General features: G+C 32.4%; 1 protein-coding gene across 2 annotated transcripts; it reads right to left on the bottom strand.

Annotated features, from left to right (window-relative positions):
• Window positions 1–377: 377 nt before the first annotated feature.
• ABCI13 (non-intrinsic ABC protein 11) lies at window positions 378–5584 on the bottom strand. 2 transcript variants are annotated; one of them, XM_079086574.1, is made up of 10 exons: window positions 5132–5584; window positions 4726–4845; window positions 4412–4507; window positions 3949–4026; window positions 3793–3854; window positions 3613–3688; window positions 3412–3519; window positions 2296–2471; window positions 1457–1541; window positions 378–726 (listed from the first exon to the last, which is right to left on the bottom strand). In XM_079086574.1, exons 1-10 carry the CDS (start codon window positions 5318–5320, stop codon window positions 688–690), a joined length of 1029 nt encoding a protein of 342 aa, XP_078942700.1. In that variant the 5' UTR covers window positions 5321–5584; the 3' UTR covers window positions 378–687. The 2 variants fall into 2 exon arrangements, with proteins under 2 accessions (XP_078942700.1, XP_078942701.1); XM_079086575.1 differs by having other exon boundaries at window positions 4726–4842.
• Between the last annotated feature and the right edge of the window lie 7656 nt (window positions 5585–13240).

Genomic DNA, 13240 nt, shown 5'->3' with positions numbered 1-13240 from the left:
CAGAAAGAAATTGTTTTTCTGATGGAACCAAATTTTGAAAAATATGACTATATGTCAAAAAGATGTTTTCAGAACTATTACATTTTTAAATGTGTAGAAGAGGGGGTGTTACGATCAATATAATTGACATGTTTTCTTTATAATTTTTATAATTCTTGAAGTTGTTTGATTCTATAAAAATTTCAATTAAATTTATAATGCTTAATATTTGGATAAAACTACAAGTAAAAACATTATAGTAGACCACACCAGCGTTTCTTTGAACCGGTTTCAATTGAATATTTTTTGCATGGTTCTTTTCCATTTTATACTTTTCTAGTGCCTTTAACTTTCATTATTCATTTAAACATATAAACCAAGAATACATTATTATCAAGTTTTATCTAAAATCTAACATCAATATGGGCATTTACTTTAGAAGCCGCTAGGAAGTAAGAACAATATGTTTACACATGACTAACCAAAAAAAAAAGAATAACATTATATCCCAAACTAGTTGAGAATGTAAACACGTAAAAAGAATGCAATTCCTACTTCCTTTCTCTTCACCAAACCCCCAAACACATGTGCAAAAAGCTCGAATTGGGTTCACCTCAAATTGGTATCTACTTTCTTCAAGTTTTGACTTTTTACGGGATCCGTTGACTTTCTTTAAAGTTTTCTTTAACATAATCTTTGCATTATGGTTTAGTACCTAATAGGCCCATCCAAATTCCCTGAGGCAAACTGAGAATCACAATTCACACAACAAATGGTTAGCATTAGAATTAATCTTTTTAAGAATTAAGAGATGATGAATTTAATGAAATCAAAGTGTAAATACATTTTTTTTTTCGAATTTTAATGCTAGTTGTATTGTATCTACTGTTTCTTTGAGATGATAAAAGAGTATTTGAAGTACAGAAAAAACAATTATACTTTCACAAAATTATTTGATTTAGCAACTTAACTATTTTCTTAATAATTAAACTATTATCTTTTGTTGACTGATTAAAAAACAATTCCCCAGGTTACCAAGTTCCCTGTTTCAATATCAGGGCTAAATCCAGATCATAATAATCATAAGAAAAAATAATGTTCGAGTAAAATATTATTTTTTATCGGTTAAGCCACTGAACTATTATCATAATAAGCATAAGAAAAAATTATATTTAAGTAACTAAATCGATAAAATGGTGAAAGCACATTATGCTTTTCTAGTTTTTTAGCATTTTTCAAACCCTGGAAAAATATTTTTTTTAAAAGTTTAGATGAAGTATTATATTTGAATCTTGACAGAAAATAGTGAAGTGGCTAAATTGATAAAATTGTGAAAAGATTGTTTTTTTTTTTTTTTTTTTTCTATTTTGCCCCAAGTCTTTATATCCAATGTTTTCCTTTTCCATCACTTCAAAAACAGTAATTTCACCTTTTGCTCCAAGTTAACTAATAAAAATTACAATTAAAAAAAAATTACCTGCTGAACAATTGGATTAGTAGATGAAGTGAATTCATGAGTCATTCCTTCCCATACAACCTTTCCCTCATGAAGAAAAACCAACCTGAAATAACAACACAATATCATTCAAGAAAAACGAAAAAACTAGCAACAAACATTACATATTATGTTATTCGTTTATGTCATTTAACATCTGACATTTCCATTTTCGCTTTATAATAGTACAAGAAAAACATGTCCCACCCAAAAAGATAGGGACAGGGACACAACATGACATGACTGACAGACAACTATGTACTGCTTTTGGTACATTGGACAGACTGAGAGTGATGTCAATGAGACAAAAAGAATGTACTTTTTTGTCCCACCCAAAAAGGTGGGACAGGGACAGAATATGACAGACAGCCTTGTACTGCATTACAAAATGCCCTTTTTGGTTCCACTTCCATCCAAAAAGGTGGGACATGGACCATGTACTACATTTGATGTCAATAAGACAAATTTGCATTTTTTTGTCCCACCAAAAAGATGGGACATGGACAGAGACAGAGACAGAATATGACAGATAGCCTTGTACTGCAATTGGGGTATATTGGACTTAGACATTAGTGATGTCAATAAGACAAAAAAAAATGTATTGTTTTGTCCCATCAAAAAGGTGGGATAGGGACAGAACAAGACAGACAGCTTTGTACTGTGTTTGGGGTGCATTGGACTCAAACATCACGTCAGTGATGCCAATGAGACAAAAATGACCCTTTTGTTGCACCCAAAAAGGTGGAACAGGTGCAAAAGACGTAAATACCCTCCTGATCCTCATCATTAAGAAATAAAAATAGCTCTAGAAAGAAACAAACCTGTCAACGGCTCTTCTAATGGTACTGTGTTGGTGAGTTACAACAACGTAAGACGCGATCTTCCCAGGTTTCCCAAGTGCATCGTTACCTTTGCAATGAACGGACCGGATCAAATCTTCAACTACGGTTGATGCGATCGGATCAAGTCCCGCAGTTGGTTCGTCATACAAGAGCACCTGTAGGAAGGGTAAAATCGTCATTTACACTTCATGGGGACGGAACTTTCTCAAAACTCTCTTACAGTTTTTGTATATACTCTTGTCAGATAGTAGAAAGGGTAATATGGTCATTTACACTTATTCAGACGGTTCATTCAGTACAGACAGTCAGAAACAGACTTTTTCATATAGCAGTTGCTCCAAACAGACATAATGGGAAAAAGAAACAGGCCCTGAAAAAGGTAATCTATATATGAGGGTGTCTCTTCTAGACTTGATGCAGAAAGAAAGACTTAATAAAAAAGTAAAGAGAATGAGGCTTTCTCCATTAATTTAAAATTTACCCTCATTATGACCATTTATATATCAATCGATATGGTTCTACAATTTTTCCCCTCTCTTTTTGCCTTTTTGGGAGGGTATTTTAGATATTTTATAAGGTGCTAAATGAAAGAAACAACAATGTACTTTCATTTATTTGTGTATTTTAATATCCTACATCTATTCTTCTTATACAATTCATTTTCCTTTTTTGCTCTTATAAAGGCCAATTACTTCAAAAAATCAGCCTATTCACAACATTATACTTTCAACTTTTCTTCTTATCAGCACATTCAACTTTGAAATTCTACTAATTACATAAGTGGAAGTTGCAAAATTTCCTGCAGTTAACCCTTTTATAAATAGTCAAGTATAATAAAGAACTAAAAAGGAAAGGTAAAAGGATACCTAAGGTGTTGTGTCTTTTTAACTTAATACAGAAACAACTTAATAGAGAAAGTCAAGGAAATTAAGCCTTCCCCATTAAGTCCCAACATTTTACAAATTCCCCCCTTCTGTTTCCCAAGTGTGTCATTACTCTCTTAAATATTTTTTAAACATCTTTTATCTAGACAACACTAAATGGGGGAAAAAAAAGGCCCAAATGGCTAGATACTCAAAGCACTATTATACATACCTCAGGTTCAATTGTGTTCTTTGTTGTATCATTTATTATAGACCTTGCTAAAGCCACTCTTTTTTTCATCCCTCCAGACAACTCAGAAGGCATCCGGTCCTCAACATCCTGCCAAAAAAGGAGTTAATTAGGGGTAGTTTGGTCATTCTCTTATTTAGGTTAGTTTAAGTGAGTGTTATGTTCTCTTTAAACATTTGATACCTTTAACCCAACTGCAGCCAAGGTTTCTGCAACAAGCTCTTGAATCTTATCTCTGGACATTCTTGAATGTTCATATCTATGAAACTCAAAAGAAACCAAAAAATGTCAAGAGTTGAGGCTAAAGATTAGAATTAAATTTGAGAAACATGTAGAAAGGAGTTGATGATAACATGAACTTACAAAAGGAAACCAACATTTTCCCGAACTGTTAAAGAATCAAAAAGTGCTGCACTTTGAAATACCTGTTTATTGAAAGAAATAAAAGAAAAATATTTATGTTATTAAAAATAAAAATTCCCAGAAAAAAATTGAAACTGTAAGTGTTGGAAAACACACCAGCCCAATTCGAAGGCCGGACATGTCATCATCACTTATTAATCCATGTCTTCTTCTTCCCCGAATGTAAACTTCCCCCTGCTCAAATGTAATTATAGACATAATGTTACACATGACATGATATGTCATGACATGACATGATATGACATGACAAAACAGGTGTACTGTGTTTGGCATGACATGACATGACAGAATGGTTGTACTGTATTTAGCATGTATTGGACTATGACTAGGACTGATGTCAATCTTTATGCTGCCCATAAAGGTGGAACAAGGTGGGACAGAGACTTGCTCTTGATGTTTCATATGTGAAAAAGACGAGAATACCCTTCTCATCCTGATCATCCAAAATAGCCCTAGAAAGTTTGTTCAGTTATGTCTAGTCTAGTCGTGTCCCTTGTAACAAACACATTCATAATAATGCACCATGTAAACTATTATTCTCAATATACAATTTAAAGACCTTATCAGGAGTAAGGAGCCCTGCAATGATCTTTAAAATAGTAGATTTCCCAGTGCCAGAAGGCCCAATGATTCCAACTGCTTCACCATATTTAATCTGCACGAATCCCACTTGTGGTTTATAACAAGTTGTATAGCATAAAGTAATCAATTCTAGAAAAGTAAAAAGACATTACTACATACAAATAGAACTAATAATCTACTCAAGGAGACATTTATTCTGCAAAAAATGTTTATTTTTCCAGCAACCACACCACCTTGACCTTGTAGTTGGCATAAATGCTCTAAGAAAGATGAAGAAATTAAAGCATATACCTTAAAATTTACACCACTTAATATGTGTTTCTCCCCAAATGACTTGTAAACATCTTTACATTCGATAAGCACATCTGTCTCATTCAAATCTTCTGTAAACAAATTCAAAGACGAATCCTGCTACAAATAAACAAACATTTAACTCGAGATTCTCTATCAATAGAATACTAGCAGTTTACGGGTATTCTTCTCTCTTATTGTATGCTTCTTTTGAGACATGTTAGTGGCTAGTGATGACAATTATGTTAACAAGCAAACTTCACCACTGAATTTGCACAGAAAGTTTTATCAATCATGAAACTGAAGATACGATAGAACTGGAATTCACAAATACAGAGAGAAAAAACTATTGGAAGTTTTCCGATGGAATGGAACAGGAACATATAAAAGGATAGGCAATTCATACGTTGAATTTGGAGGGACGAAATTCATCAGCAGGCTTCAAATTCTGCGGAGCCATACTACAACAGACGAATTTTCTTGTGTAGATCGAGGAAGTATCAACTTTTTTGCGAGATGTACGATGCCCAGTCGAGAGATAAGATACATTCCGGGAATTTAGAGAGAAAACTGATGAACCCACTAACGAACTCATACTTTGGAAGAATTTTGACTAATCAAATCAAATTGAATCGACAGAATTGGAGGGTGACACAGACGAAGTCATGAGAAATTGGTAGGTGTGACTACAAATCAAAGAAACAATTTAAAGATAAATAGGTATATGATGAAAGTTGAGATTGTTTGTGGGGCGGTGAACTTTGGCGTTGAAGGCTTGGGGAGGGTGATGCGAAGAACCCAAGAAGGTTAGGTAATGGTGCCTAAATGCTACAATTTGAGCCTAAACAGCTTTCCTCGTTTAGAATGTGCTATAAGAATTCGTTTCTTCAAATTCAAGTCAAATATATCCGGATGATTGTTTTTTAGGGTTAGCAAAAACAAAACCACTCCGAAAAAATCAAAAAAAACCCTAACAAACTGAAACTGAAACTGATAAAAAAACGACAGTGTCGTTTGTAATTTGGTAAAAACTTATCAGAGTCGGTTCGGTGTAGTAAGGATAAAGACGAAACAGTCAAAGATTTGTTGGAATTAGTTCATACTAACAGACCGTTCGGATCGACCATAAGAGATAATCAAATAAACTTTGTTACCTCAAGTAAAGATATAGAACCTTGAGGTGTCCCGGGCATTCTAAGATTGAAATAAAAATCAATCGAGTAAAGGATAAGATTCTCAAATCTGAAAAGGGATATAAGCATCTTAGTCAAAGATCTAGTGATCATCTAAGGAGTTGGGAAATCGTTTCACAACTATCTCCACACGGGACATTGTCTTAACTCTCAAATAGTGTAGTTGAAAGGATAAAATAATCATTGATTGATATGATGCATGATGAGTTGCATTATGCTGCCATACAACTGTGTGGAAGTGTACCAAGAAGACTATCATAAGTTCATAGACCTTGTACCAACAAAATGTTTCAATAACATACTCTAACATATGAAGTAATTATATTTTGTCACTTACATATTTTGAAAGTATGGGGTTTTCAAGGCTTAAACCCGGTTTCAAGCTCAAATTCATATCTGAGTAGTGTTATATACATTTGGATACTACTAAGAAAAAGGTTTTTTGCTCAAGAGACAGCCTTCCTTCAAAAAGGAATGAATACCTAAAAAACCAGTTGGAGACTAATTGAGCTTGAAGAAGTTCAAAAGTCAAAATTAAATGTAATTTTTGGCACCTGGTCTCTGTTAACACGCTTTCGCAGACGTATTAAGCAAATAAAATTTTCACTACTGGATGCATTAAAAATATAGCACATTGAAGCAGAGTCGAATCCTCATGGATACAGCCTAACGGTCAATGCATTTTTGCATCAGGCACATTCTAGTCAAGAAACAGAAAATATAAAATAGGGTTTTTTAATTAAACTAAAAACTAAAAATTGCAGTGAAAATAAACTAAATGAAAATCAATAATAAAAACGAATGTCAGTTCTGCTGTGACTTTCTTAATCATGCAATCAGTCCAGTCCCTTCTATGTTCAAAGTCACCAATAAAGGATTGAGACTATAAGAACCCAAGTAATAACCTTCTAGCTCAAAGTAGATCAAACATGTGCAAAACCCAACGTAGTTGCCGATACCTTTTTTGTTAACCTGGTATCTACATTAGTCTTATTTGATTCAGGAGAAAGTTGCTCCTTTGTATCTCTAGCTTTTAGTAAGCTTGTAAATGTTATAATAGCCTTCTAAAGTAAAAATAGCCAATGTTAAGATGATAAGCATATTTAAAGATAGTGTAATGGATATAGTATGTAGAATTTAAGATAAGGCCGTAAGTTGTTTCCATTAAGGAAAAATCTGCATGGTTAGACTAGTAGTAATATAATCACCTTCCATAAGAAAGTCAAAAGTTGTAGCCAAAAAGAGAAACCTAATAGAAAAATCATTTGATCGACCAAGTACCAAAAGGGCAAAATAGCCGGAAAATATGGTAAAAAGGAAGGAAATAGGTGATTATGTTCCTTTCATAGATATAAGTAAGTGAAGCTTAGAAAATTTAGCTTAGTTTGGGATAGATAAGTGCTATTCATAAACAACTTTGAGAATGTATTCATAGAAACATCGCGTTTGGTTAATGCACCAAGATAGGATTAAGAATGATCTATAGAAGGATCAAGTTCGAACCCAAGTGGGGTAGAACTAATCATTTGTGAAGGAGGACAGAAAAGACAAGACCCTAATTAGTGACCATCTGATTGAAATAGACAAGTACAAGTTACACCATCGCTAGAATGGTTAAATTGGAAAAGTTTCCTAACTTTAAGGTAAACGATTACTATTTTTAACGAGGAGCATTTAAATCCTAAGCCAAAGTCTAAGGATGGTATTACTATCTAAAAACATCAAAATGCCTAGTGTCATGATTGTAGTTATATATTATGAGAAATAATACACATAATAGTCTAGAATGTTATTCTTTAAGGATCTTAAAGGGAAGTCACAAGGATTGGAATGATAGTTTTCAGTTTAGTGTAGAATTCCATTATTAAATGAATGATAGTATGATATAGCTCTTAGAGGACATGCTACAAGTAGGTGTCATAGACCTCTAGATAGCAAGGTCAAACATAATTTAGTATGATGATAGTATTAGGATACTGTTAGTAAAGACTTCTAAATTCCAAGGGTGAGTCGGTTGATGGATATAATTGGTATGTTATTTTCTTAAGAGGCTATTAATGTTTTAAGGGAAATTAGTGAAGCAATGTGCTAGAAATGTGATACGTGAGATATAATCATAGAATTAGAGTATAATGAAATTATAATATTTCATGAAGGAAACATGAATCAACCAAATGTATGGTAAGAAAGAACTGATGACAAAAGTGAGATCTTAAGAAAATGATTTTACAAGAATAGTTATTAGCTGAATTTTTATTGAGAAAATAACTTATGGAATAGATTAATGGAAAAAAAAGGTTTATATATAATATTAATTGGAAATATTTGAATATTTAAGCATCAAATATGTATATGTGCTTTTGAGAAGATGATTACTATGATAAGGCAAAGTATGGATAATAAGTGTTAGGTGTTTATCGTAAACTCCATTTAGTAATGATCTAGGAATTGAATGTTAAGTATGAATAAATCATAAACTAGATCTTATAAGGATTTTGTATGCATTTAAGTATTTTAATGTTAAATACTTCATATAATAAGTATGACCTAGATTCAGTCCTAATTTCATAAGATATAATGACAAGTTGAGATTCAAGGAAGGAATTCTAATAACATCTTAAAAGACTAATATGAATCATAGATCCGTTAAGAGATGTATCCTAAAAACCTAGTTTGGGTTAGAGGCGATTTCGAGGACGAAATTATTATAAGTGGAGGAGAGTTGTAACACCCCGTTTTCACTTTTAAAGATAATAGACTATAAACACTTGTTTATAAAACTCAAAGAAAAAATGTATTACTTTTTAGCCAAAACAATATAAAGGAAAGTTATAGTTTATTTCGAGACAATTCCGTGGACATAAATAACGTTAAAGAAGGGGTTCGTACGAGGAAGTTACGACCAAACGAAGATAAGATCAAAAAATTGCCACATGGAGCGCGCCCCTCTCATACGTGGTGTGTAGACATGTTCCACTCAAGGACACATGACAATAGATAAATGACATGTGGCATAGATTCAAAATGTTTCCTGACCATGACATGTCGACAAGTTTTGGTGACTATAAATAGAAGCCTAAAACTCATTATTTCTCACCCCTTTCTTTTGCGAATATCATTCTATCTCCCTCGATATCTCAGTCCCTCATGATTTGATTTCCTATTCTCGAGTTTCAGTAACGAAACGATGAAGCATTGAAAGGAACCTACAAGAAAAGGACTAATCATCAAGGCTACGCTCATCATTTTCTGAGTCATTCGTCAATCGAGTAAGTTATACTTTCGCTTCAGTATAACTGAATATAGGGTATTCCATTTTCATTGTTATGGGATTAATGAAGGATCTAGTTATTAGTTACTAGATTCCATAGTTATTAATCAGAAATACACCCTCCGTCCCATATTAATATTCCATCTTTCCTTTTTGGTTTGTCCCAAAATAATAGCCTACTTCTAAAAATAAATATCTATTTTACTAAAATACCCCTCATTATTTGTTAACCTATCATTGGATTAAATGCAACAAAGGGATAAAACTGTCATTTCATTTAATAAAGTTAGTGGTAATTAATGTTTCCTTAATTTGTGTGTGTTTTTTTTCTGTGGACAATAATTTGGGACAGAGGGAGTAGTATTATAGGTTAATATGTGCTTGGTGTGCCTATTTTATACTTGAACCGCAGTTAGCCATTCAAGTAATTGATCAGGTGAGTTACACTAACTCATGTATTATGTCAACTTTGAATGTTTATGTGAATATTTTCCACAAATACCCCCATTCGGTACAGTGGAATAGGTTAAACGGATGGACTAACTAAGGATATCTTTCGCGGAGTCCGTTGGGGGTGGACAATCTTTATCAGTCTTCATATATAGGTATATGTGAAAGGGATGGACTAACTGAGTATATCCTTCACAGAATCGGTACGAGGTAAGACAATCATGACAATGGTGTGATTAGTCTTCCCTTGATCATGACAATGTTGTGATTAATCGTCATTAGTGTGTCTAGTATATTTTTGGATTCATATGTTATGTGAACATATTTGGAGGTACATGATTGCTATAATGGGTGAATGTTGTGTTGATTCACTAACCATTTTCACTTACCCGTTATTAAAAATTTTCAGGATTATCAGAGAAGAACCCAACTTGACTGTAGAAGCATCCACATTACAACCTTGAAACTACTTTGAAAATACAAAGTCTTCTGCTATTTACTCTCAATGACAGTGTTTTATGTATCATCAAAAGGAATAATTTTTATGAATATTTTAATTAGGACCAAATAGGTCTTTTATCCTTTTGGGAACAGGGTGTTACAGAATACCATGTGGATGAAGGAGTTCATCAAAGATTTTGCAGACTAGACATACTCAAAGTTGTCGGCTTCATAGAGTAGATATGGAAGGGAACTTTGGTAACTCCAAGTTGTTGACCTAGTCAAATTATGGCTCTTGCACTATGTCTACTGGCATTTTGCACACGGTTGACATAGCGTAATAAATTAATTAATTTTAAACTATAAACTAATATAGCATGAAATTTAAATGAAGTAATGATTACTATGTTGAGTTCTTAATCTATGTTAGTGACCTATTACTATTATTGATTCAGTTATGTGTTAAAATTCACATGTAACTAACACACACATATCCTTGATAGTTAGCATATATTAGAGTAACGTGTACTTAGAGAATTACTTCATGGAATATTGTCACAAGCAATTCTAAGATGGTAATATCTTATGTACTCGAAACGGATATATGTAGTACTTAATCTTAATATGTTGTGCCTTGATTTCCTCCAATGTTAACTGACAGTTATATAAAATATGTTCATGTATGATATAACGAAGGGGTAAGGATCTGTATAATTAAAGTTGATGTGTTCCTTCAGACTACATGTATAAGTGATATCATCAGTAGAGCTATCAAATATGTATCAAGGAAAACCAACCAACATAACACCAATCGAACCAAGAAAGTTTTCTACCAATATGTTTGGTTAGTTGTACCGTACCAACTAAGTAATCATGGTATGGTAATGGTATAAAATTTTAAATACCACATTAATATCGTACCAACTAATTCATTTGTTATATATATATATATATATATATATATATATATATATATATATATATATATATGTATATATATATATATATATGAGAAAATGACCATAATAACCATCTGCTAAATGTGACGTCATATGCAAAAAGTTCTTTTTTTGGGCATTAACTGCTAAAAAGTCCCCTTTAACTACGAAAAGCAACATCGTCATTTGTTTTTTTTTTTTTGTTAAAAACCTTGTATTTTTCTTGTCATTTTCTTGTTATTGAAAAGCATGTATTGTCTAGGTAGATTTTCGTAGATTCCGCTTATGAAAATCTAGTTTTTTCCTAACTTTGAACATTCATAACTCTTTCATACGAACTCCATTTGGGGTGAATTTTTCTCATTTTTTTCTATTTAGTAAGGGATATCCATATACATATCACAGTCCAAATTTAAATGATCGTATGACATACCTTTTTAGGTCCAAAGTAGGCTCTTCAGTGAAAAATATGAAAAATGACCCAACTTTGATCCTTCATAACTCTTTCGTACGACCTCTGTTTGGGGTGGGTTTTTTCATGACTATGTTTTAGATAGAAAGTACTAGCCATAGACATATGACACTCCAATTGTGGAGGTTATAAAGTCCTATTTTGTAATTTCTTAAGTAGGATGGTTGTGTTGTTTTTAAAATTTTCCAAATAAAAGTGGATATTAGGAAAGTAATGATATAATGTGTTTGTATAGTTGTTTAGGAAGGTAATGATATCAGGAAAGTAATTTGGCTTTGAAATTTACTGTTATATTATAAAGCAATTAACTAGCTGTAATATAAAAAACAACTTACATAAAAAACAACCAATACTATTGATCATAATGTCTATCAGTAACAATACACTTAAATAAACAACTAATATTGTTAAAGGTTACAACTTGTAAACAGTTATGGCCAAGAATAGAACTTAACTACAAACAAGCATATCTTCAACTTCATATTATATGTTTCAAGATGTCTTACCGACTTAACCAACCGATAATTTATCACCGTATTGTTATGGTAGTTTTTATCATCAACCCAACAAATAAACCCATACCATGATCCTTTTGAAATTAAGAAATAGCGGATTAGGGTTAACGGGTGAGGAATTGATATATCTAAAAATAGAAATAAAGGGTAAATTGAAAACATGCTACCATTTTTGGAAAATCATATAATAGTCATCCAGGGTTACCGCTTTTCCTCGAGGTCCTTATAATCACTTTATTTCTACAATCACAACATGCCATTTGGTAGATTTAATTAAAGATATTCCATAATCATAGTAAGCTTCTTGAAGGCATTTTATGTACTATATATAGAGGGTTCATCAAAGTGGTGGGTGAAGTATGTCACCTGTAATGCCTAGGTTTTCACACTAGGTACACCCCAACAAAATTTATTTTATTTAAAATCTTATAAAACATTTTAGTGTACACTAGAATGCTAGAATATAAGAAGTTATCACTAGGAATCATACCAACATCAAGTACATGATCCGAGTTGGGTATTGCAACAACCTAACCTACAACACAACGATAACAAACATCATAAGTCATAAGTCTTAGTGAATAACAACTACAATAACATAACAACACATAACATCATTTACAAATTTAACTTATCATCCAAAATATACATCATATCTAATATGCTAATTAAATTATACTAATTAGTTATTATTTACTGAAAATACATGAAACCTACTAGTATCATTTTACCATAAAAATTATAACTTAGCAACACTGTCAAGACAAATCAATGTTTCACCACTATCCTAACCACCCCTTTGGGAATCCTCCATCCAAAGTACATATGTCATGTTCATTTTCCATTCCATATATCAACTATCACCTGAAATTATTTCATCAAACTACATCATACCATCATCTCAACGATGCATAATATAACGATATCTAAGTATATTAAATTCTCACATATGTGTAAAAAAACATCAATAAATATCCGATGTTAGAGAAGAGTTACTCACACGGTTATTTAGCGAACTAATTCCATCTTTGGTCTGTAACCTCCACTGCCTTTCAACTTGTCACATACTAACACCTAATCAATAATTTAACAAGTTCCTCAGAAACTGTAACCATTTACTACTAGCTAAACTCTGTGATCATTTGTCACCAAACTAATTAAATGTTCATATACAATCACTTGATGACTAAAACCCATAAGTCGTTAACCCTATCAACAAAATCTCAGTAAATTAG

This window comes from Lactuca virosa, chromosome 3, assembly GCF_052849685.1.
Source record: "Lactuca virosa cultivar CGN04683 chromosome 3, Lactuca_virosa_CGN04683_v6, whole genome shotgun sequence".
NCBI classification, from domain to species: domain Eukaryota; kingdom Viridiplantae; phylum Streptophyta; class Magnoliopsida; order Asterales; family Asteraceae; genus Lactuca; species Lactuca virosa.
The sequence above is the reverse complement of the archived record's forward strand: the minus strand, read 5'-3'. Positions and strand labels throughout refer to the sequence as shown.